The 23,355-nt window shown below is 26.0% G+C and overlaps 10 protein-coding genes across 10 annotated transcripts in view; 5 read left to right on the forward strand and 5 right to left on the reverse strand.

The window, feature by feature from the left end:
- Miga (mitoguardin) overlaps nucleotides 1–1,156 on the reverse strand; it is a 31,056-nt gene extending 29,900 nt beyond the window's left edge. The window contains exons 1-3 of the mRNA XM_017896886.1: nucleotides 953–1,156; nucleotides 601–751; nucleotides 341–484 (exon numbers count right to left, since the gene is read on the reverse strand). Of these exons, the coding sequence (XP_017752375.1) occupies nucleotides 341–484; nucleotides 601–751; nucleotides 953–1,045 (388 nt within the window). The 5' untranslated portion in view covers nucleotides 1,046–1,156. The remainder of the gene's footprint in view (nucleotides 1–340; nucleotides 485–600; nucleotides 752–952) is intronic.
- A 507-nt stretch (nucleotides 1,157–1,663) lies between these two features.
- On the reverse strand, nucleotides 1,664–4,751 carry Marcal1 (SWI/SNF-related matrix-associated actin-dependent regulator of chromatin subfamily A-like protein 1). Its single transcript, XM_017896890.1, has 12 exons — nucleotides 4,681–4,751; nucleotides 4,182–4,607; nucleotides 3,974–4,089; nucleotides 3,785–3,894; nucleotides 3,579–3,713; nucleotides 3,322–3,496; nucleotides 3,062–3,225; nucleotides 2,831–2,995; nucleotides 2,570–2,731; nucleotides 2,385–2,492; nucleotides 2,134–2,308; nucleotides 1,664–2,056 (listed from the first exon to the last, which is right to left on the reverse strand). The coding sequence occupies exons 2-12, from the start codon at nucleotides 4,603–4,605 to the stop codon at nucleotides 1,664–1,666; spliced, it is 2,127 nt and encodes a 708-aa protein (XP_017752379.1). The 5' UTR covers nucleotides 4,606–4,607; nucleotides 4,681–4,751.
- LOC108545288 (uncharacterized) lies at nucleotides 4,604–5,554 on the forward strand. The gene is made up of 4 exons (XM_017896821.1): nucleotides 4,604–4,639; nucleotides 4,878–4,979; nucleotides 5,312–5,360; nucleotides 5,424–5,554. The coding sequence occupies exons 1-4, from the start codon at nucleotides 4,604–4,606 to the stop codon at nucleotides 5,552–5,554; spliced, it is 318 nt and encodes a 105-aa protein (XP_017752310.1).
- Nucleotides 5,555–5,579: 25 nt separating this feature from the next.
- Nucleotides 5,580–6,157, reverse strand: LOC108545289 (uncharacterized). Its single transcript, XM_017896822.1, has 2 exons — nucleotides 6,087–6,157; nucleotides 5,580–6,013 (listed from the first exon to the last, which is right to left on the reverse strand). Exon 2 carries the CDS (start codon nucleotides 6,009–6,011, stop codon nucleotides 5,580–5,582), a length of 432 nt encoding a protein of 143 aa, XP_017752311.1. The 5' UTR covers nucleotides 6,012–6,013; nucleotides 6,087–6,157.
- Nucleotides 6,158–6,283: 126 nt separating this feature from the next.
- LOC108545290 (serine/threonine-protein phosphatase 2A activator) lies at nucleotides 6,284–8,331 on the forward strand. Its single transcript, XM_017896823.1, has 9 exons — nucleotides 6,284–6,385; nucleotides 6,718–6,766; nucleotides 6,830–6,915; nucleotides 7,022–7,225; nucleotides 7,295–7,512; nucleotides 7,618–7,742; nucleotides 7,824–7,924; nucleotides 8,013–8,120; nucleotides 8,200–8,331. Exons 2-9 carry the CDS (start codon nucleotides 6,739–6,741, stop codon nucleotides 8,329–8,331), a joined length of 1,002 nt encoding a protein of 333 aa, XP_017752312.1. The 5' UTR covers nucleotides 6,284–6,385; nucleotides 6,718–6,738.
- Nucleotides 8,332–8,944: 613 nt separating this feature from the next.
- Nucleotides 8,945–10,213, forward strand: LOC108545291 (protein 60A). The gene has a single exon (XM_017896825.1). The coding sequence runs from the start codon at nucleotides 8,945–8,947 to the stop codon at nucleotides 10,211–10,213; it is 1,269 nt and encodes a 422-aa protein (XP_017752314.1).
- A 311-nt stretch (nucleotides 10,214–10,524) lies between these two features.
- On the reverse strand, nucleotides 10,525–12,022 carry Amacr (Alpha-methylacyl-CoA racemase). The gene is made up of 5 exons (XM_017896826.1): nucleotides 11,877–12,022; nucleotides 11,664–11,805; nucleotides 11,451–11,594; nucleotides 11,125–11,371; nucleotides 10,525–11,032 (listed from the first exon to the last, which is right to left on the reverse strand). Exons 1-5 carry the CDS (start codon nucleotides 11,982–11,984, stop codon nucleotides 10,525–10,527), a joined length of 1,149 nt encoding a protein of 382 aa, XP_017752315.1. The 5' UTR covers nucleotides 11,985–12,022.
- A 280-nt stretch (nucleotides 12,023–12,302) lies between these two features.
- On the forward strand, nucleotides 12,303–13,801 carry koko (cyclin Q). Its single transcript, XM_017896864.1, has 6 exons — nucleotides 12,303–12,403; nucleotides 12,699–12,832; nucleotides 12,914–13,011; nucleotides 13,098–13,316; nucleotides 13,401–13,631; nucleotides 13,693–13,801. The coding sequence occupies exons 1-6, from the start codon at nucleotides 12,366–12,368 to the stop codon at nucleotides 13,786–13,788; spliced, it is 816 nt and encodes a 271-aa protein (XP_017752353.1). The 5' UTR covers nucleotides 12,303–12,365; the 3' UTR covers nucleotides 13,789–13,801.
- A 3,686-nt stretch (nucleotides 13,802–17,487) lies between these two features.
- Nucleotides 17,488–19,471, forward strand: LOC108545329 (uncharacterized). Its single transcript, XM_017896879.1, has 4 exons — nucleotides 17,488–17,701; nucleotides 17,911–18,093; nucleotides 18,161–19,307; nucleotides 19,389–19,471. The coding sequence occupies exons 1-4, from the start codon at nucleotides 17,504–17,506 to the stop codon at nucleotides 19,469–19,471; spliced, it is 1,611 nt and encodes a 536-aa protein (XP_017752368.1). The 5' UTR covers nucleotides 17,488–17,503.
- Nucleotides 19,472–20,968: 1,497 nt separating this feature from the next.
- On the reverse strand, nucleotides 20,969–22,594 carry Snx3 (sorting nexin 3). The gene is made up of 4 exons (XM_017896874.1): nucleotides 22,298–22,594; nucleotides 21,454–21,549; nucleotides 21,220–21,344; nucleotides 20,969–21,109 (listed from the first exon to the last, which is right to left on the reverse strand). The coding sequence occupies exons 1-4, from the start codon at nucleotides 22,460–22,462 to the stop codon at nucleotides 21,004–21,006; spliced, it is 492 nt and encodes a 163-aa protein (XP_017752363.1). The 5' UTR covers nucleotides 22,463–22,594; the 3' UTR covers nucleotides 20,969–21,003.
- Between the last annotated feature and the right edge of the window lie 761 nt (nucleotides 22,595–23,355).

Raw genomic sequence — 23,355 nt, forward strand, 5'->3', positions numbered from 1 at the left:
CCTCTCCCTCTCCCTCTTTTTCTCTCGTTCATTTGCTCACTCGATTTTGTTCTCTCTCACTATTTATATTCCTTACATTTACATACATATGAAAGATATTTCTTGTTCTAAAATATTCATTCTATATCATTTAATAATTTTGTTTGTTAATAATATTACCTCACTGAATCCTCCCATCCCCTGTGTGTAATAAAAAATCTCTTAAGAAACCATTCAAGTATTTGCTTTCATATCTTCAAATTTTTTAAGAATTATGTGAAATGTCATAAATGTAGCACATTTAATACATATGATACAATTACTCTAAAAATTATAAGAGCTATACATGAAAATGACTTACCAAGCACCCCATATTGTTGTGGAGTAAGTCTTACATCACCATCTGGACCTCCTGGCACAGAAGATATGAGTGACGCACGATCACTTATATGACTTCTACTGCTGGCTTCACTTTTTCTTGCCCATGATGCTTGTGATAATACATCTACACACATGAAACGAATATTATATAATTTTGTTTTAATATTAATAAACATTATGTTATGTCATAATTTGTTTAACATTTATTTATAAAATTATATTTTACGAGTAAAAAATTACCAAAATTAGAATTCTTTACAGCAGCATATCTTTGTTTCAATTCCCTTAATGGTCTTCTCGAAGATGGAAGAGGATGTCTTCTTCGTCTTTTCAAAAATTGTGCTAATCCTCCTAAGAGCAAGGACCCTCCAGTAACACAGATAATAAGAATCTGTAAGAGAAAGAATTATTAAAACATCACTAATTACTTCATTATAAAGTGATATGACACTAATTTTGTAAATAAATATTCCAAGTTATTAAGAAAAATAAATTAACTAACAAATATGAAATATCATTTTTGAAACATTATATAATATAAAAATTATTGAATGTAAATATATTTATTCTAACCTCAAAAAAAGATACTTGCTTTTTGAGTTCTAGACAAGTTTATTGATGGTAGTGAAATTATGTAACGTTTATACAATGCACCTAAAAACTGCTGCGCGTTAAAAATGGACATTTCAAATATCTTTCTAATGAACAATACAAACGAAGACTTGCACACAATTTATTCCAACAAAGAAGCATTAGTTTTGGGAGAAACACTGCATTGAAGAACATTCGTTTGTGCGGTAAATATTCAAAGTATAGCCTATTACTACATTCATATAAGACGCGCAATAACGTGAGTTTAAGTCAGCTCACACATTTATTGAATTATCGTTCCGTTGTAAACATAAGTTAATAAAGTTAATGAAAACATGTAACAGTAATTTACAATTATTAATCTAAAATTTTCAAAACTTAAGGGAATTTAATCTTCTATATTTTATATTTATACGAAACAAAATTTCTTTAATGAAAAAAGAAAAAAATATTTAATATGGAAAATATGTTATGGAAATAATCAGAAGATAAAAATTATTATATAATACCCTTGATTTTCTTTGCAATCAAATTTTCGGAATAAATTATCAAAATATTCACACAATTTTTATCACGTTTCAATTTTATTATTAAAAATGGTTATATCATTCACAAAACATGTAAGAAATTAGTAAATGTTTATATTGCATACATATATGTTGTTTCATTTGTACACTTGTAACAATATATCATATCATAAAAAAATACTTCTTCATTCTATGTCATCCCAATTACAGAAATTAAAGTCTTCTTCACTTAAATCTATTAACTCTTTATACTCTTCTACTATGAAAGATTCATTTCCTGCATCCTTCATTGCATTTTCATTATTTTCTATTATTTTTTCATCAGTCTTTAGTTGATATTGTTTACTATTAATAAAAAAGTCTAAGGTATTTTGTTTTAAATTTAATTCTTGTTTTGAAATATCAATATCCTTCAAACAAAAATCTTGATCAAGTCCAACTTCGTTTAATACGTTCATTTTTTTTTGAATTAATGGCCACAAATAATCATCTGCCGTTTGTTTTGCAACCAAATATTGAATAGTAACATTATTGTCTTGACCAATCCTGTGTACTCTATCTTCAGCTTGACACAATATCTGTAATAAAACATATCATTGAATGAATCTAAGCTTAAATAATTATGATTGTGAAAAATAATAATGATAATAAATACACCAGGATTCCAAAACAGCTCTGCAAAAACAACATGTTGTGCAGCTGTTAACGTAATTCCTGCGTTTGCTGCTGTAATTGATAGTACTGCAGCCATACATGTGTTATTATTCTGAAACTTATCAACTTCATATTTTCTGCGTTCCGAATTTGTTCTTCCATCGATTCTAATATAGCTAAAATACATAAATAAGTTACAAGTAAATACAAATTTTGTCTTTATATGGTACTATATGCAGACGATATAATTACTTTATATTCATAGATTCTGCAACATCACAAATCGCATCCAGAACATTTTGATGATGAGCAAATATAATGCACTTTTGTTTACTTATGAATAACTTAGAAATGTAATCACTAAAACATTATTATTATAGTCATGAAAAAATACTTATCATTTCCCAAAATATTAATTAAATAATAGTGTTATTTACCATACAGCCCTCTGTTTAGCAATACTTGATTCATTATAATATTGTAAAAGAGCACAATGTCTTTCCATACCATTCAGAACTTTTCTTTCTAACTTTTGAGACATTTGTACCATTTCTTTAGTACTAACTTTTATTACATCTGGATCAAGTATAATTACTTCTCTAAAATTTTTTTAATGTAATACATTATTATATTTGTTAATTTAAATATATATTTATATACTACTCAGACATACTGATACAAATACATATATCTCTTACCTCTTTTTTGTTGGTAATTGATTTAAAACTTCACTTTTTAATCTCCGAATTACACAAGTATGTTTTAATAACATTTGTAATTCTTGCATATTTGATGATCCTGTAAAATCCCATCCATATGAACCTTTTTCTCCTGCACAATATCGAATTCCATATTCTTGATATCTAGATAAAAATGATTGTTTTTTTTCATTTTTCTGTAAATTACATATAACAAATATTTCTAATTACCCCATAAAATTTGGCATTATAAGATTTATTTGAGAATATAATTCTATTGGTCTGGATAAAACAGGTGTTCCTGTCAATAAAACAACATGACGTGCTTGTGCAACTACACATTGTACAGCTTTAAATCTTGCAGTTTTAATGCTTTTTAGAGCATGAGATTCATCCTATACATAAATTTATTTATTTCATTAAATATTCTAGTTATATATTTATGTCTATTTACATTATTCTATATATCTGTATACTCTTTCATAATATACCAGAATTATAAAACCAAAAATGTGATATTTAAATGTGCTCATAGCTCGTACTAAAAGATCATATGTTGTGATAACAATCTTACTACCAATAAAATCTTTCGCATTCATAAATTGATAAATATACTGTGTAGGAACAGATGGCAAAAAGGTACATATTGCTTCTGCCCATTGATATCTAGATGTAAAAATTTATATTTATTATCTACTTAAATATAATAAAATAAATTTTCAATTTATAATATTTCTGATTATTAAACCTGACAGAAGAAGGTGCAACAATAAGAAGTGGCCAATTGTCTTTGAAATAATGTGCAATACCCAAAGCTTGAATGGTTTTTCCTAAACCCATATCATCAGCAATCATACAACGACCACCTTTAGATATTCCATAGCTAAAAATAGGAAATCTATCACTATTCTATTTAAAATAGTTGTTAAAATCATATAAAACACATAGTTATACCATATTCCTTCTTTTTGAAAGGGTATTAAATTTTTTAATAACTGAGAATCAATGTTTGATAGATCTATGTTTTTAACAATATTTTTTAAAGTATCATTTTTTCTGAATACCTAAGAAATATTTCAAATATGTAAATATTTATATCATATAAGTAAAGACAAATTAATATATTATGCTTCAATGTAATACCTGAAGAACTATTTTTGGTAATCCTGTAACTTGTATATCAAATTTGAAACTAATAATTTTTTCCATTACTGTTTCATAATCTTTTAAATGAAAATTCCAATTTTTATTGTTTATGTCTACAATAAATATATGCATTTTCATTTTATACTTTTAATTAATAAAATTATATTAATATATTGAATATATATAAGAATATATTTTACATTACCATATGATCTACTTGGAATTGTCTTCAGAACTGTAACAAGTGGAGGGAAATATGATGAGGTTTCTAATACAAATCTATCATCAGTTATCATATAACAGTTTCCTGTAATACGAGATTTCTGAGCAAAAAAATTTGATGTTGAAATAGGATTAATACGTTCTTTTTTTCTATCAAATTTTGCATGATTTTTAATAGAATTATTTCCAAATTTTGCTTTCAAGTCAACATATTTTGATGAACCATGCCCAGAAGACCCAGTGCCATTGTCTAACTTATTTTTGTTGGCTACAGTATTATTATTAAAAGAAGGCATGTTACTTTTTGTACTTGGAGAATTGATTGAGGCATTTTTTAATTGAGCTTGTTTTTTACGTTGTAAGGCTAATAAACGTTTTTTTTCTATTTCTTCTTGAGAATAACTCATGCCTACAATATTTGAACTTCCATTAAAAAACAAGGTATAAAATATATAAATAGTATCTAATAAATAATTACAAACCTGATAAATATAACCACTCTTTTTCATAAATTTTAAATTTCTCATTTCCCCATTTTGTACTTTAAATTATCTTATATTTAGTAATTAATAATAATATTTATACAAAATGTATAAAAAATATTGTTACGCATTTCTCTAATTATATACTTAGTTACAATGGTATTGTATTGTTAGTTTGAATACAGTATGTTGTCTAGAGAAATACATTTTTCGACATTTACCTGGATAAATCATCACATCTATCTCCAGTAACTTTTGAATATAGTGTGATTGGTTCCGTTTTTAGATATAGTGAATTTGTACGTAAAAGAAATATATGAACATTTTTTAGAACTTAATTTCAATCTCAATGGTTATAGATCATGTATTTTTATATCTTCGTTTTTATCTTCGTAAAGTTTTATAGTTATGATAAAAAATCAATTTAATGAAAACATCTTTAAACTTTTTGTTCAGTTTTAATGATTTTAGAACTGAGTTTGTACATCCCTAAAATCTTTTTGTGAAATAACTTAAATTTTAACAATAATATATGTATGTAATTCAAATGTTTTATATTACGTACATATATAATTCAAGTACATTTTCCTTTTGTTAATTGTTTGAATTATTTATTTTTAATGAATAATAGTTAAACTCTACGATAAGTACGATGTCAACGTCAAAGTCACCAATATCCCGTATGTACTTTACACAAATATAATTTTAATAAGATCAAATAATTATTTTTAAATATATTTTAGCTGATGATCATGAATTCGTTGTCCCGAAAAAATCCATTAAAGTACCTAGTGATATGACAATTTGGGAAAAATCGGAAGCATATTGTGTAAGAATTCGTATAATACACTTTTTTATTACATATCATAGTTAACAATAGATAAGAACATTCAAAATCTTTAGTATGGAAAGAAAGTGCAAAAGTACTTTTGTAGGAATAAAACAAGTGGAGGGAAATATGATGAGGTTTCTAATACAAATCTATCATCAGTTATCATATAACAGTTTCCTGTAATACGAGATTTCTGAGCAAAAAAATTTGATGTTGAAATAGGATTAATACGTTCTTTTTTTCTATCAAATTTTGCATGATTTTTAATAGAATTATTTCCAAATTTTGCTTTCAAGTCAACATATTTTGATGAACCATGCCCAGAAGACCCAGTGCCATTGTCTAACTTATTTTTGTTGGCTACAGTATTATTATTAAAAGAAGGCATGTTACTTTTTGTACTTGGAGAATTGATTGAGGCATTTTTTAATTGAGCTTGTTTTTTACGTTGTAAGGCTAATAAACGTTTTTTTTCTATTTCTTCTTGAGAATAACTCATGCCTACAATATTTGAACTTCCATTAAAAAACAAGGTATAAAATATATAAATAGTATCTAATAAATAATTACAAACCTGATAAATATAACCACTCTTTTTCATAAATTTTAAATTTCTCATTTCCCCATTTTGTACTTTAAATTATCTTATATTTAGTAATTAATAATAATATTTATACAAAATGTATAAAAAATATTGTTACGCATTTCTCTAATTATATACTTAGTTACAATGGTATTGTATTGTTAGTTTGAATACAGTATGTTGTCTAGAGAAATACATTTTTCGACATTTACCTGGATAAATCATCACATCTATCTCCAGTAACTTTTGAATATAGTGTGATTGGTTCCGTTTTTAGATATAGTGAATTTGTACGTAAAAGAAATATATGAACATTTTTTAGAACTTAATTTCAATCTCAATGGTTATAGATCATGTATTTTTATATCTTCGTTTTTATCTTCGTAAAGTTTTATAGTTATGATAAAAAATCAATTTAATGAAAACATCTTTAAACTTTTTGTTCAGTTTTAATGATTTTAGAACTGAGTTTGTACATCCCTAAAATCTTTTTGTGAAATAACTTAAATTTTAACAATAATATATGTATGTAATTCAAATGTTTTATATTACGTACATATATAATTCAAGTACATTTTCCTTTTGTTAATTGTTTGAATTATTTATTTTTAATGAATAATAGTTAAACTCTACGATAAGTACGATGTCAACGTCAAAGTCACCAATATCCCGTATGTACTTTACACAAATATAATTTTAATAAGATCAAATAATTATTTTTAAATATATTTTAGCTGATGATCATGAATTCGTTGTCCCGAAAAAATCCATTAAAGTACCTAGTGATATGACAATTTGGGAAAAATCGGAAGCATATTGTGTAAGAATTCGTATAATACACTTTTTTATTACATATCATAGTTAACAATAGATAAGAACATTCAAAATCTTTAGTATGGAAAGAAAGTGCAAAAGTACTTTTGTAGGAATACTTGGGATTTATATTAGCCTTAAATAATTCAGTTCAAGGAAAAGCTTTAACCATTGAATGCACACAAAGTCCTATAATAGCAAATATTGTTCAAATGCTTGATGAGTTTGATGAATGGATAACACAGATACCTCCTACTGAGCAGCCCCAACGTTTTGGTAATAAATCATTTAGAATATGGCATGAAAAGTTACAACAGGTAAATACATAATATTCTTACATCTGTGTTTCCAAAATATGACATTTCTATTTATTTATATTATTTTAGAATGGAATAACAGAATTACAAAAAGTATTGCCACAAAAATTACATAGGGCAGTTCCAGAGATAGTTCAATACTTATACGAAGGTTTTGGCAATCCAACACGTATAGATTATGGTACAGGACATGAAATGGCATTTTTAATGTTCTTATGTTGTATGTTCAAAATTGGTGCTTTCTCACAGGATGATAAAGTTGCTGTAGTCATAAAAATATTTAACAGGTAGCTTATATTTAATTTCATTTAAGTAAAAGTTTAGTAATTTTTATAATATTAAATATATTATAGTATATTTCTATAAATTAAAGTAATTTTTATTTTTGAAAGATATCTGGAATTAGTACGTAGACTACAGTTAACTTACCGTATGGAACCAGCAGGTAGTCATGGTGTATGGAGCTTAGATGACTATCAATTTGTTCCTTTCATATGGGGGAGTGCCCAATTAATTGGTATTGTTTTATTTGAACTATTCTATTTTTCTTTATAATATATTTAAGAAAGTACATGTACATGAGACATAAATATTTTAGGACAACCTCGTTTAGAACCTCGACATTTTGTGGAACCAGATATTGTACAGTCATTCAGTAAACAATATATGTTTCTTGGTTGTATTGAATTTATTTCAAAGGTTGGTACATTTATATATAGTGTATAGTATGCACATAATGTTATTGTTAAATATTTTCATATTTTAAAGGTATTGAATATTATTTTAGGTAAAGATAGGTCCATTTGCTGAACATTCAAATCAATTATGGAATGTTAGTGCAGTATCTTCATGGGTTAAAGTAAATAGTGGACTTATCAAAATGTACAAAGCTGAGGTAAATATTAGGTTCAATGGCTTATAATAAATTTACATAGAATTAAATGACTTAAATTACCTTATGTTCTGAATGCTAGGTTTTAGCAAAATTTCCTGTCATCCAACACGTTTTGTTTGGTTCTTTACTGTCTATAAAACCAGTATCTGTTCCTCCTGTTAAAAAGGAATCTCATAGAATTCAACCTGTGCAACCACCACCAATTCAGTAATAGTATTGTACAAATACGCTTCATATTTATTGATGTAGTGTGTAACAAATACTTGATATTTATAATAAAATTCTATATTGCAATTGTATACTAAATTTCAAGTTATCTTCTCATAAATAATTTTATAATATTGCTTGTATATTGTGTCAATTTTTCCATTATTCAATGGTAGAATGTGTTATGTATTTTATATCAATTTTCATGTTAATGAATTTACGAAAAATTTAGAATGCAAAAATCAGTCATATCAATTACATATGCAATAAAAAAATATTGTAATAATTATTTAATTATATTCTAAAAAATGGTTAAGTTTTTATTGTACATAAAATTAATGTTATACAAAATGATTTATAATACATACAATATATTGTCACAAAGATTGCTTTAATGTGAATACTTAATAGATTATTTTTACATTTCACCCAGTCAGGTGAAACTTGTTTGTATACAAACATAAATTCAAAAGTCCTCTTACATAAAAGTAAACATTTCAGTAACAAATACTTTTATTAATGCTACTCTCTTATTTATATATAAATTAATAAAATATATAAGTATGTAAATTGTTTATTGAATGGTACTAGGATATTTATTGTCTATAAAAGACAAAATGCATAAAATATATTTTATAAAAATACTTTTTCTTATAATACTATTTCCTGCAAATTCTGAAAGATCTAGTGGCTTATACATAGACAATGGATTCAATCAAACAATTCCACATGAAATTACTAGTAATAAACAAAAACGATATATAGAACGCAACTTATTAAATATTCTCGATTTACCGTACAAATCAAAGAGCATTGTGCGTAGATCTTTAATGGTGAAAAGATCAGCACCCAAATTTCTATTAAATATTTACAAGAACATTTTATCAGATAGCACACATACATCAGTTCAAGAGGAATATGAAAACATGGAAGAATTTGATCTAAGTGGTCATGACATTAATATCATCAATCAAAGCGATTTAATCATGACATTTGGTGCTCACAATCCACATTCTGGTAATGCATCCAAAATTAATCGTGGTAAAAGAATTTGGTTTGATGTATCAGAAGTGCCAAGAGAAGAAAATCTTATAGCAGCTGAACTGCGACTATATCAAAGTTTAGATAAAGGTATTAAATTTAAAAATGCCTACACCATAACAATATACATGGTAGCTCGAACAAAAGATGGTAGACGAATTAAACATTACATAGACTCATCTAATACCACGATAGATAAAGGAGGCTGGATAACTTTAAATATCAGTCGAGCACTTGATCATTGGATTAAATATCCAAAAGAAAATCGAGGTTTATTTTTGGCAGTGCATCATATTGATTATATTGGTCATACCATGAGACCAGATGATGTTGGAATTGTAGGTGTTTTAGGAATTCCAGATAAGCAACCATTTATGGTAGGCTTTTTTAAAAGTTCAACTAATATTAGAAAACATGAAACATTATTGTTTAAACAAAAAAGAGATATTAAATTTAAGAAACAACGGTTTAATAATATGAATATTCAAAGTAATCCATACACTAATTCTGTACAAAAAAAAAAGAAAGAAAGTGTATGCAATATTAAAACATTGTATATAAGTTTTAAGGATCTTCAATGGCAAGATTGGATTATAGCTCCAGAAGGATACGACGCGTATTATTGTAGTGGAGAGTGCAATTTTCCATTGAACATACATATGAATGCAACTAACCATGCTATTGTTCAAACTTTAGTACATCTTATGAAACCACATGAAATACCGAAACCATGTTGCGCCCCAACAAAATTGTCACCAATATCGGTACTTTATTTTCTTGATGATAGTAACGTTGTGTTAAAAAAGTATAAAAACATGGTTATTAATAGTTGTGGTTGTCATTAAGTAGAGTAATTAATTATTTTTAAAACAAACTATTTAATTTTTAATTTCTTTGAGATATTGACAATTTTTTAATTTGTTACTATGAGGATAATAATCATTCTATAAACGTTCAGTAAACAACAAAATTGATGTCGTTTTTAAAAATATATATTTATATCGATTTATAATAAAGTATAACAATGAATGATTATATATGTAATAAAATATTTTAACAATAATAAAAAATATATAAAAATATTTTTTAATGACATTGTATAATCTTATGTTTTAATAAATGTACATAAATATTTTAACAAGAATAAATAAAGTATTTAAAGCATAGAACGTTTCATTGGTTGATTAACAATTCCATTTGCTATTAAATTAGTAATTTCTTCAGATTTAAAATTTAGTTCAGTAAGAATTTCTATAGTATGTTCACCTGGTTCAGGATTCTTTTGATGTCCTTTGGATATTCCAGGTGTACGAGATAAACGAGGAGCAGGATTTGGAATTACTAAACCATTACTTTCAAATCCAAATGTATTTCTTTCTTTATTGTGTGCATGTGATGTAACATCTTTTAAATTTAAAACAGGCGTTACACAAGCATCTGTACCATCAAATATAGAACACCATTCTGCTTGAGTTTTTTGCTTAAATATCTTTTCTAATTTTTCTCGATTTTCTTCAAATTTATCAAATTGTGGCATTTCATCTGCTGAAATACTAAGTTTGTTCAAAAATGTTTCATAAAACTTATGTTCAATTGCCCCAACACACATATATTTTTTATCTTTTGTTTCATAAGTATCATAAAAATGTGTTCCAGAGTCTAGTCTGTTTGCAAGAAACATATAGTATATATATATATTACCTATTTATATAAAACTATAGAAATATGAGTAATGATTTAATTTAAAAGTTCTTACATATTTTTGCCACGAGGATTTCCCCAGAGCCCAGGTACATTTTGAGATCTAAAGAACCAACTACCTACATATGCAGATCCATCTACAATTGATGCATCAATGACTTGGCCAATATTACTTTTATTACGTTCAAACAATGCTAACATTATACCAAAGGCACATATTAATCCACCACCAGCGAAATCAGCAGCCAGATTAATAGGTGGTGTGGGTTTTTGATTGTAGCGTCCAAACAATGATAATAAACCTGAATATGTTCAAAAGTATTTTAAAAAATATTTAATATTTAAAATTAACTAAAGATAAATACATCATTATCAAATTACCAGATAAAGCTAGATAATTAATATCATGTCCAGCCATATTAACATATGGTCCTGTATGACCAAATCCTGTTAATCTAGCATATATCAATCTCTTATTTAATCTCATAAGTACTTCTGGTCCTAATTTTAATTTTTCCATTACTCCTATTGAACAACATATTAATTTATCAATATTACATAATAATACTAATGTATTTGTTAAAAAATACAAACCAGGTCTAAATGGATCTATAAGTACATCACTTTGATTACTCAATTTCTTAAATATGTTGGAACCCTCATAGGTTTTTAAATTTAATGCAATTGACCGTTTTCCGTGACCCAAAGAATCAATGGTATTATAGGATCCATTCACCTACAAAAAACAAATATAAATTTTGAATTTATACAAGCTGAAATAAATGATTGATTGAACTTTAATTATACCTTATCTACTTTAATCACAGCTGCACCAAATTCTGCTAATATCATTCCACAAAAAGGACCTGGTGCAAGCCCACTTAATTCTAAAACCTTTATACCTTTTAAAGGCATTTTTACGATAAGTAACACTGTATTATGAGATTAAGATAGAACGAACTCACATTGTTTTAAGTACGATTAATATTAATTACATTCAACAATATTAAAACAATGGTCTTTCAATGAATTGCACATATTAAATATCATATTTTGTATACAAAATGTATACTATTAATAGTAAATGTATACATATTTACTATTAATGTATATGGAAAGCACTAAATCTAGAATTTTTTAAAAATATAGTTACTTTAATGTTGGTACTAAAATTTCTAACGACAAAGAGTACATTGGCATCATTGACACGCAGTGTGCGATAAATAAATATTGTTGTAACCTGTAACAAAACAAATTATATTCCTTATAGACAAATTCAATTAGAATATCACCAAAATGAATCCGACAGAACCTACCAGTACTGAAACTTTAAGGTAATTTAAAGAAATATGTATTTAATATCAATATAATTATTTAAAATAAATTTCTTTACAAGCTTTAATAGTGAAGTACTGGATCGTCATTTGTATATTTTTTATTTTATAATAATGCTTAAAAAAACTTAACTTATTTGATAAAATGAATTACATTAAACATATTTTGTTCTTTGATTACATTACTTTTGTAATGATATTTGTAATAATAATAATAATATATAATATATGTTCACACACATATACAGAAAATTTACAATGTTCTATTTAACAAACATATATTTTATCTGTACAGTTCCAAAATGAAAGATGTTATTGATGTATTAGCTATGCAGCGAGAAAAAAGGAATACCTTGCAAAAAAGTATCACAATTGATTATACAAAAAGTAGCGATAGTTTTACAGTTTCAAGATTTATTTTTGAATGTGGTAAGCTTTTTATCTATTATTTTTTATATTTTATTAAAATTATATTAATGATAAATGATATTAATTTTATCTATATTGTAGGTTTAAAACTAGATGCTCATCCATTGACTATTGCTACAGCTGCAACTTTGTACCATAGGTTTATAAAAGAAGCTGTTCCAGGAGGTTACGACAATTATGTAAGTTACTCATTTATAATATTACTCAAAACTTTTAATGTATGTTTTTAATAATTGATTTTTATATAATTTTATATACATTTCAGCTGATTGCCGCTACTTGTCTTTATTTAGCAGGAAAAGTGAAAGATGATAATTTAAAAATAAGAGATGTAATGAATGTATCTTACAGCACATTACATAGAGGATCACAACCTTTAGAATTAGGAGATCAATACTGGAGTATGAGAGATGCAATTGTCCAAGCAGAACTTTTAATTATGCGTATGCTCAAGTTTCAAGTAACACCTGTACATCCACATAAAGTAAATATTAAATAGCTGAATTTAAATAAATTAAATCTAAAGCAAATAATAATTATACTAAATAACAAAATATTATTCTTTTAGTACATGTTACATTATTTACGATCTTTACAAGCATGGTTTGGAGAAGAAGAATGGTCTAAATATCCAGTTGCAAAAACCAGTATGGCACTTTTACAAGATTTTCATCATTCTCCAGCTATACTTGATTATCCACCGAATTTAATAGCAATTGCTTGTATTAATCTATCATTACAAATTTATGGTGTAGTAGTACCATTAATGGATGAATGTGATCAGCAGCCTTGGTTTAATGTAAGAATTAAAAAGGCTTTCAAATTTATAAAACATAAAATAAAGTTATGTCTTTTTTTAGGTTTTTTGTAAAGATTTAACAAGAGATAAACTTTGGGAGATAATGGAAAAAGTTATGGCAGCATATGATGAAGAACCAGAAACTAGAGACAACTAATGCATTTTAATGTTGTTCTGATCTCATTGTATATTAAACAAAGCTGACATTCTCATAAAAATTGGTATTGAAAGAGTACAAATATAAATCGAGATCATTAAACAAAATATTTCCGATTTTGTGTTTTGTATTTTTCTATACCATTAATATTATTTTTAAATTAAGAAACAATGATATTTCAAATATAACAAAAAACATAAAAAGGAAGACCTGCATTTCTTAATTTACCAATATACAAATTTAATAATATAATCTATTTAATCATGTTCTAGATAAATTAGTAGCTCATTTATAATAGTAATGTTTTTAATTTACAAAATTTGAAAATTATGTTAGTTTTTAGATCTTAAAATATTTAATGAATTTAAAAAACAACAAAAACTGAAGAAAATTGTGTTAATAGAGTATAACATTTTTTATAACATTATTATTATATATATGTAAATTTAGATATATTTTAAAATTGATAACAATTGCTTATTTTATATAACAGACTGACTAATTCTTACAAGGAAAGTGCAAGTCCTTCGGAACACCGATTTAGTTGAAAAATTATAGGTTTATAGATTTCGTTATGCAGTTCAAAAATATATATCATTATAGTCGCAACTACTCAATAATTTTTAAGATATTTATGATTAAAGTTTTACTACACACTAATTACAGATTTATTTCGAACGTTTTTCAAGTGGACTCGTGGCCTAATGGCGCGAGTCGAGAAATCCTATGATGAGAGGCCCGGGGTTCGATTCCTGTTGATAATTCGTAGTTTCGTTTTCAATTTATTTTTTATTTTGTATTCATTTTTCGCCTATGTAAACATTGTAAATAAACAATTGTAAACAAAATTTCTTAATAAAAAAATTTATTTTTTACGCTTTCTTATGCTGGTATATATTTATTACAAAATAATAAGAATATTATGCAAGAAAAATAGATGTCCGTAGCATTATTATTTACCACTAACTAATTATTAAATTAAACATTGCATAAGAACGTTGCCTATAATTCCAACTTTTCTATAAATGTTCATGAATTAATTACAAAAACTTGGAAATTTATTAATTTTCTACCACCGAATTGATTTCTAGTATCTAGTTCGAATCAAAGTTTTACCGCCGACGATCAGCGCCATCTATGGTTTTGGATCATTTGCTCGGAAAAGTGATAGGAATATAGAATAGGCAAGGAGGTCGTCGACGAGCTGGTCACGTGGTAGACAAGGACAGCGAGGGGATAGAAAAGGATAGAATGGCTCCGGCAATGAAAAATTATTAATTACTCAATTTCTGTAATTTATTTATGAACTTTTATAATTTCATTGCAAAGCTGGAACTTCAGGCTACATTCTTATATAATATTCGTAAAGAATTTAACTCTAAATTGTTAGTTATTAATTTTTGTTTTATGGCGTCTATGATTTCGTAACGGCGACCATCACAATCTTCCGTGAAAATATTTAATACTCACTGAAACTAGAATCAAAATGTGAACAAAAGTTATATAAGAAGATTGGCAAGAACATTGTCTTTCTAATGAGTGCTTAAAGTTTCATAAATTAATTGCGTGAGGGATAGTAATTAATGAAAAACCAATGGCGTCTTCGACAATTTTCGACAACAATTCAAACACTGCGCAGAACAATTATTAATAATTAATTAATTGGGGACAAATTTCTATCGAATAATATATGTGAAAGTTCTTGAAGGATCTGGCTTTACGATGCAATTATAAAAGTTCATAAATTAATCACAAATATTGAGTAATTAGCGAATTTTCCACTGCCGATTTGATTTATTAAAATATATTCGGAGCATATAACCAGAGTTAGTAAACTGACATCAGAGCCATCTATGAGTTTGGACTCGAAGTTCGGGTTCCGCAGCAGGAACACAGATAGCTCTGATATCAGTTTACTAACTCTGGTTATGTGCTCCGAATATATTTTAATAAATCAAATCGGCAGTGGAAAATTCGCTAATTACTCAATATCTGTGATTAATTTATGAACTTTTATAATTGCATCGTAAAGCCAGATCCTTCAAGAACTTTCACATATATTATTCGATAGAAATTTGTCCCCAATTAATTAATTATTAATAATTGTTCTGCGCAGTGTTTGAATTGTTGTCGAAAATTGTCGAAGACGCCATTGGTTTTTCATTAATTACTATCCCTCACGCAATTAATTTATGAAACTTTAAGCACTCATTAGAAAGACAATGTTCTTGCCAATCTTCTTATATAACTTTTGTTCACATTTTGATTCTAGTTTCAGTGAGTATTAAATATTTTCACGGAAGATTGTGATGGTCGCCGTTACGAAATCATAGACGCCATAAAACAAAAATTAATAACTAACAATTTAGAGTTAAATTCTTTACGAATATTATATAAGAATGTAGCCTGAAGTTCCAGCTTTGCAATGAAATTATAAAAGTTCATAAATAAATTACAGAAATTGAGTAATTAATAATTTTTCATTGCCGGAGCCATTCTATCCTTTTCTATCCCCTCGCTGTCCTTGTCTACCACGTGACCAGCTCGTCGACGACCTCCTTGCCTATTCTATATTCCTATCACTTTTCCGAGCAAATGATCCAAAACCATAGATGGCGCTGATCGTCGGCGGTAAAACTTTGATTCGAACTAGATACTAGAAATCAATTCGGTGGTAGAAAATTAATAAATTTCCAAGTTTTTGTAATTAATTCATGAACATTTATAGAAAAGTTGGAATTATAGGCAACGTTCTTATGCAATGTTTAATTTAATAATTAGTTAGTGGTAAATAATAATGCTACGGACATCTATTTTTCTTGCATAATATTCTTATTATTTTGTAATAAATATATACCAGCATAAGAAAGCGTAAAAAATAAATTTTTTTATTAAGAAATTTTGTTTACAATTGTTTATTTACAATGTTTACATAGGCGAAAAATGAATACAAAATAAAAAATAAATTGAAAACGAAACTACGAATTATCAACAGGAATCGAACCCCGGCCTTTCAGCATAGGATTTTTCGACTCGCGCCATTAGGCTACGACTCCACTTGAAAAACGTTCGAAATAAATCTATAATTATTGTATAGTAAAATTTTAATCAAATATCTTAAAAATTATTGAGTAGTTGCGACTATAATGATGTATATTTTTGAACTGCATAACAAAATCTATAAACCTATAATTTTTCAACTAAATCGGTGTTCCGAAGGACTTGCACTTGTTAGTAGATTTCAAATACTAATAACATTAAGCAAACAATAACGCAAAACAGTATTCACCATTATAGAAATAACACATTAACAGAATATATATTTTATACCATTATTAATTATTTAAATTTTTATACACAATATTGAATGTCATAAATTATACAAAGATCTTTTAACTACATAATAAAGTTGTTTTGACATGTGTGAAGTTGGTTACTAGCTATTCGCTATTGTGTAGTTCAATGTGTATATGTAGGTATAAGTAATGTTATTTTTGTTTGACTACAAAAATGATGTTTAATTGTTCCATTTTAATATTGATATAAAATACAATACACATTATATTAATTTTATGAAATAATAAATGAACATTTGATTTATAAGAATTCTGATTATGATATTATTGCGTGGTGAATATTTTCGGAATTTGTCTGTGAAAAGTTTGAAATAGTTTTATAGAATTTTAATGATAAGTTGTTAAATAAAGTGATAACGATGAATCAAATGGATATATCTTTACCATTCACATTAAAACGAGAACGAGAAGAATTTGATGTAGGGGATACTGATGATAATAACACTAGTCTAGAGGATATTAACAATCTCCTATCAATATCAATACCTTCACTTTCAGCAAATAAATTTCATATTCTCACCGATCCAAATGACGAATTTCTTCGACTGACTACTACGGCAAGTATTCTATAAGATAATAATACAAATTTCTAAAAATGCAATAAATATTTCGAAATATTAAAATCCAAATATATTTAATCATTTATACGTATTAAAATTTAATGATCTCGCTTGATATTCATATATTGACGTTTATATGATTAGATATTTATGAATTTCTGAAATATTTAATTTGTTTTAGTTTAATTAAATTATTTATATTATAGGTTCGTGCTGTATATTTTTCATATCTTCATAAATGTTTACTCTCTAATTATATTCTTTGCTATAAAGAAAAGAATGAAGATATTCCAAGTAATCAATTAAAAATGTGTGCAAATCAAATGGAATTGCTTGCAGTTCGATCATCTTTAGAATCCACTTTATATAGACAAAATATGTTAAAATTGGTAAGTTTGTTTATTGAAATAGTTTATCTAATAAACTGATTAATAATTGAAATTAAGATATTTATAGATTTCAGATGTAAAATCACACACATCAGAAAAAAAAGCCTATAAAAAATTGATAATATTTTTAGAAACCCCACCAACTAAAGTAGATATTGGAGTTCAAACAATTAATTCATGGACAGAGTTAAAAAGAACAGATAATATTCAAAGTATTTGTATCACATCTAATTGTGAAGAATTGTCCTCCATAAAAAAAACACTACAGCACAAAAAAGATGATATAAACGATGAATGTGAAGATCATGATATATCTTCTCAATTGACTATTTGTAACAATACAGCTTCACCAACTATACATTCTACTAGTTTTTCTGATACAGATCATAGTAAATTCAATAATGAGTCAGATGAAGAAACAAAGAATAAAATGATAGTAGATGAAGAAACAATGAGAGAAGATAGCAATACCTTTAGTTGTACACAAGACAATTCTAATACTCAGATTGCAAATCGATCTAATGTTCAAAATGATGATGAAAATACACAGGATTCACTTTTGCAACACATGGAAGATATGTTTTGCGATAGTGATGATAGCAGCGATCTTATGACATTAATTGAGAAACATTCAGGTGTTACTAAGGCTAATATGGATAAAGAAATTAATGCCCTTCTTCCACATAATTCAAATACTTCTATTAATATGTCTGGAAGTAAGGATGTTATAAAAATTAACTCTGTTAAAAGCAATTGCATAAAGACATCAAATACAAGTACAGGAAAGTATAGTTTTAGTTACTATAAAGAGATGAAAACTAGAGAAACTAATAAATCATTATTAGCAGAAAGTGAAACATTAGAAAATAAACAAAAACGTAGAATAAACAGCATTTGGTTCGTTGAACGTGTATATCAAGTATCAAAATTAAAAGCAAAGATGACAGAACTATCTTTAAAGGATTATAGAAGACATGGAAGAGTTAAAGAAAAATTTATTGAATTATTTGGAGAAAATGATGATGAAGAAATGATGCCAGATTCACCAATTTGTATAGAAGAACATTTAACTGCATGTAAAGAGAGAATAGCACCATGGATTGTAAAGCATTTAATGCCATTTTATAAGAAACGAAGAATTAAAGATAGGCAACTGTTTAAAATAGTTGCAAAACATGTAGCTGATATGCTCATTATTGAGAATACGTTTCCTGGTTAGTATCTTTTGAAATATTATTAAAATATTTAATAAAACTAATTTTACATTTGGTTCATTCTTTATTTTTATGTTTTAGAACAAGACTGTGTGAGTAAGTATATAGAAACATACTTCAAAAATAAAAAATTCATTAGAACTAAACAGGATGTGTACATATAAACACATTATATAATCCAATCTACTAAATAAAAAAAATCTTACATAGTATAAAAGACTATCAACATTACATTTGTTTAAATATCAAAGGTTCTATACTTCAGATCAAACGAAGGACGGAACTATTACACGTATTTTACTGCAAAGAGAATAATAAAATAATGTATATGTTAAGTATTAATTCTTGTAGATATGTTTAAAATGAATGCAGCATAAACAAGAAAAAATAATGTTGCAAATTATAAATCTTTTTTTAATTTGTTTAAAAATATCTAATTTTGAATGTATTTTTTAATTAAAGTAAATATTCGTATTAAAATTTTTTTACCTAGACATTGAAACTCTTAATAATAATTAATTACATCTTAATTTTTGGTACGTTCCTTATTGTTTATATTCATATACAATATTTTCATTCTATGTGATTATGTGTCCCTATGTACATATATTAGATTAATGAAACATATTTAATGAAATTTCTCTTGCAATATAATCCTTAACTTAAATGAATAAAACAGTTTAATCTATGCCCTGTACATAGTTCCTTTGGTAATTATAAATGTAAAAAAAGTGTTGCTTCTAAAGTAAATTGAGAAAATATAAAAACACAATATACAAATTATTAATTTTACTTTTATATCCAATACAATAGTAACATTATTCCTCTATCCTACTCACACAATAAAATAAAGAGCATAACAAAGAGATTCAGAACATCTTAATTACATATATTTTTTATCTTTAATAAACAAATATTTAAATTTAATAAATTTTAAAATTTTAACAATTTTTATTATGCAGAGAACATTAAATTATAAGCAATTATTAAAAGGCTTACTTCCATTTTCAAATTAATTTATCTTATTCATTTATTTGCAATAGCACTGTTTACAAATAAACTTATATGCTACTTACAAGTTATTCAATAGAAAACAATCTAGTAAAGTGATAAATATATTTAATTTATTTTATTACAATGATACTATTCATGTACAAAAAGCAATACTAAGATTATTAAAAATGACCAAATTGTTACCATGTTTTCTATCAAAAAACTTGTAAATAAATAATTTTTATCTTAGTATTTTATTTTTTAAGCCATATTTTGAAATTCATAAATTTCGTATATTTATATATTAATCGAACTGTTGTATACAACAATATTCTGCAATTTCTGAAAATGATAAATGTCAATTTATAAATTTTTTACAAAACCAATATAACAACCAATATAATTACAATATTAAGAGAAAAGAAAAAAGAAAGTGAGAAGAAAGTTCTTAATTCTGTTTCTTGACTGACAGTGATATTTAATAATAAGATCCCTCCAAATATTTTATCATTCATTTGAAATACAACAATCTTCAAAAACAAGTTCTAATTCAACATCACAGTGTGAAAAGCTCGATTAAATATTGCATAAATACAGAAGGATCTTAATAAATTTTAGATTTAAAATTTAAAAATAATCAAATATAATTTTACATATTGAAGGTGGGGAGGAAAATATACTTGCAATAAGTCTTATTTGTAACTTATGTATTACGTATTTTTCCAGGTACGTAGTTCTTGTCTATTACAGGTTCTTGCAGAAACATATGTAAACATCGTTCATTCTGTGCTAATGGATGTCCTGCTATTCTGAAATATCATGTTTATTTATTTTTTCATTTGATAAATTTTGTATATATTAAAATGGAACAAAAGAAATATTTAACTTATTCAATATATTACAGAATGTTTTAACATACTTATTAACAAAAGCTTCTAAACCTTTTCTTCGATCTTCAATAAAATCTTCTTCAAAAATACCATCATCTCCTCGGAAAGGCATTTGACGTTTCCAAGCCTTCCCTGGTAATGGAGGCACAACTATCTGTAAGTTTATAGTAAGTACTCTTTTTCACTAATTTTAATTTACAAGCTTTTTAGTATAAAATAAAATACGTTAATTTTTATTTTCTACACATATTTTATTAACTGACCTTGCTATCTCTTTCTAATTCAGTTCTTAACCATTCAAAATCACTATATCTTCTTCTTACTGTAGAATCTTTTACTTTAAAAACTGGAAGATTTGTCTGAAACAAAGATTTTTATTTTATATAATCTATTTATTTGATATTTCAGGTGTAATACAAAATGTAATATAAAATTTATAATTAATTTCATTTTAAGATAATTAAAGTATAAGACATAATAATGTTTTACAATAAGTTAAATATAAATACTACAAAGAATTAGTTTATGTATTAGCAATATTGTTTAAATTTTTGAAGATGATTCATACATATTAATCTAAGACCTATAAATGGCTTCAGTAGTATATACATTTTTGTATCTACCCATTTTTATCAATAAAAGATAACAGACACAGCCCATAATACATTTGGTTAATGTCCATAATAAAATTATTACTTTCATTATTATTACCATTAATGTTATTTTTCTTATTTAAAAATAAATATAGAACAAATACATTAAAAGTATTTAGGCCTTATTTTCGTACTTTCGTTTCGAACTTTCCTAAATTAATAAAGAAGACTTAGCAATATTGTAACTATAAGTAGGTACTAATTGTAATATTAAGTTTTTTTTACGGAAATAATAATGAATTATAAAAAAGCTTATTAATTCACTAAATGACTACTAACTAATTAAATTGTATACACAGAAATGTATAAAGTTTATATACTTCAATGAAAAGATGCAATCTTATGCGGTATTTAAGCGGTAAAAGAAAAGGTGACATTTAGAATGGAAAGATAATCACTTAAGTTTATTAACAGATGAAAAGAAGTTTAAAATGAAATGGGGTTTATTACTCACCCTCATACGAACTTCATAATCAGTGTACCGTTTCTTGCCGACGCCGTGTGTGATTGGATTAATCACGTCAATTTCGAGAAAATTTGCAGGCGCTGCATAAGCATCATCCAGGGTTTGTTTTTTAACATTTAAACGGCGTGTAGCGTCAACTGTCGTATCTGCCATGCCTTTTAATTATAAATTAATTAAATCGTTTAAAGACCACCTAGAAAACAAATCCAATACAGTGGATAATGAAAGTTCGTCAAATGACAGCGGTGAGAAACTTGACACAATTTGTTCTCATGTGTTACGTCTATGGTCATGACATAAGAAAATGGATATAGAGAGGAAACCTACAAACTAAACTAGATACTTGTACTACGTCATCTATAAAATAACATTATTAACGGCGAATGGTTTTATTATATTTATATTCTAAGATAATGAAATTAATTTTAATGTAAATATTTTTCATTAGCTCTGATAATGTAAAATTAAATAATTCAAATATATTATACGCTTTGATATACACTTCTACCGGAAATTACATATTAACTCTACATATTACATGATATATAAATGACGTTATTTAAAAATATTAAAAAATTTATTATAGATTATTTCTTTGAATTATAAGTAATATGTAATTGATGAACGGGACGAAAATGTTTTGCAACAAAACATATTTCTGAGAAAACTAATATTTATTAGATACTTAGCAATTGTAAAAATAAAAATAACTGTATAGGGCATAATATATACTCTAGTCAACCAACATGTGTATATCATTGTGAAATCGTATAACAGCACGTATTTGATTATGATTAATCGTTTAAAATTTTAAACAATAAACTGTGTTAAGAAACTCATTTAGATATACGCGATATGATTAATCGTCTATTTTTAATAATACTAATAAAAATATATCGCGTATTTGTAAGTTGCAAATTTTTTAACTAATATATCAATTGAGGTATATTTACTGAATACCAAATATCCGTATAAACATTTTTAAAGTAACGATTTTTATTGTATAAAACAAATGTTATTACTTTCAACACAATTATACATGTGTC

The sequence above is a fragment of the Eufriesea mexicana genome, unplaced genomic scaffold, assembly GCF_001483705.2.
Source record: "Eufriesea mexicana isolate 0111107269 unplaced genomic scaffold, ASM148370v2 scaffold395, whole genome shotgun sequence".
In the NCBI taxonomy this organism is placed as follows: Eukaryota; Metazoa; Arthropoda; class Insecta; order Hymenoptera; family Apidae; genus Eufriesea; species Eufriesea mexicana.

Coding starts and splice junctions, on each gene's coding strand:
- LOC108545288 (XM_017896821.1), top strand. CDS start 4,604: ATGCCTACAATATTTGAACTTCCATTAAAAAACAAG. Junction 4,640..4,877: donor AACTTCCATTAAAAAACAAG/GTATAAAATATA, acceptor TATGTTGTCTAG/AGAAATACATTTTTCGACAT. Junction 4,980..5,311: donor TTTTTAGATATAGTGAATTT/GTACGTAAAAGA, acceptor AATGAATAATAG/TTAAACTCTACGATAAGTAC.
- koko (XM_017896864.1), top strand. CDS start 12,366: ATGAATCCGACAGAACCTACCAGTACTGAAACTTTAAG. Junction 13,317..13,400: donor CACCTGTACATCCACATAAA/GTAAATATTAAA, acceptor TTATTCTTTTAG/TACATGTTACATTATTTACG. Junction 13,632..13,692: donor ATCAGCAGCCTTGGTTTAAT/GTAAGAATTAAA, acceptor GTCTTTTTTTAG/GTTTTTTGTAAAGATTTAAC.
- Snx3 (XM_017896874.1), bottom strand. CDS start 22,462: ATGGCAGATACGACAGTTGACGCTACACGCCGTTTAAATGTTAAAAAA. Junction 21,345..21,453: donor AATTAGAAAGAGATAGCAAG/GTCAGTTAATAA, acceptor ATAAACTTACAG/ATAGTTGTGCCTCCATTACC. Junction 21,110..21,219: donor TTAGAAGCTTTTGTTAATAA/GTATGTTAAAAC, acceptor ATGATATTTCAG/AATAGCAGGACATCCATTAG.
- LOC108545291 (XM_017896825.1), top strand. CDS start 8,945: ATGCATAAAATATATTTTATAAAAATACTTTTTCTTATAATACTATTT.
- LOC108545329 (XM_017896879.1), top strand. CDS start 17,504: ATGAATCAAATGGATATATCTTTACCATTCACATTAAAACGAGAACGA. Junction 17,702..17,910: donor TTCTTCGACTGACTACTACG/GCAAGTATTCTA, acceptor TTTATATTATAG/GTTCGTGCTGTATATTTTTC. Junction 19,308..19,388: donor TATTGAGAATACGTTTCCTG/GTTAGTATCTTT, acceptor TTTATGTTTTAG/AACAAGACTGTGTGAGTAAG.
- LOC108545289 (XM_017896822.1), bottom strand. CDS start 6,011: ATGAGTTATTCTCAAGAAGAAATAGAAAAAAAACGTTTATTAGCCTTA.
- Marcal1 (XM_017896890.1), bottom strand. CDS start 4,605: ATGAGTTATTCTCAAGAAGAAATAGAAAAAAAACGTTTATTAGCCTTA. Junction 3,226..3,321: donor TTTTTGGTTTTATAATTCTG/GTATATTATGAA, acceptor ATTTATGTATAG/GATGAATCTCATGCTCTAAA. Junction 2,309..2,384: donor GCAGAATCTATGAATATAAA/GTAATTATATCG, acceptor TATGTATTTTAG/CTATATTAGAATCGATGGAA.
- Amacr (XM_017896826.1), bottom strand. CDS start 11,984: ATGCCTTTAAAAGGTATAAAGGTTTTAGAATTAAGTGGGCTTGCACCA. Junction 11,806..11,876: donor CTGTGATTAAAGTAGATAAG/GTATAATTAAAG, acceptor TGTTTTTTGTAG/GTGAATGGATCCTATAATAC. Junction 11,372..11,450: donor TAATTATCTAGCTTTATCTG/GTAATTTGATAA, acceptor GAACATATTCAG/GTTTATTATCATTGTTTGGA.
- LOC108545290 (XM_017896823.1), top strand. CDS start 6,739: ATGTCAACGTCAAAGTCACCAATATCCC. Junction 7,226..7,294: donor GGCATGAAAAGTTACAACAG/GTAAATACATAA, acceptor ATATTATTTTAG/AATGGAATAACAGAATTACA. Junction 8,121..8,199: donor TCAAAATGTACAAAGCTGAG/GTAAATATTAGG, acceptor TCTGAATGCTAG/GTTTTAGCAAAATTTCCTGT.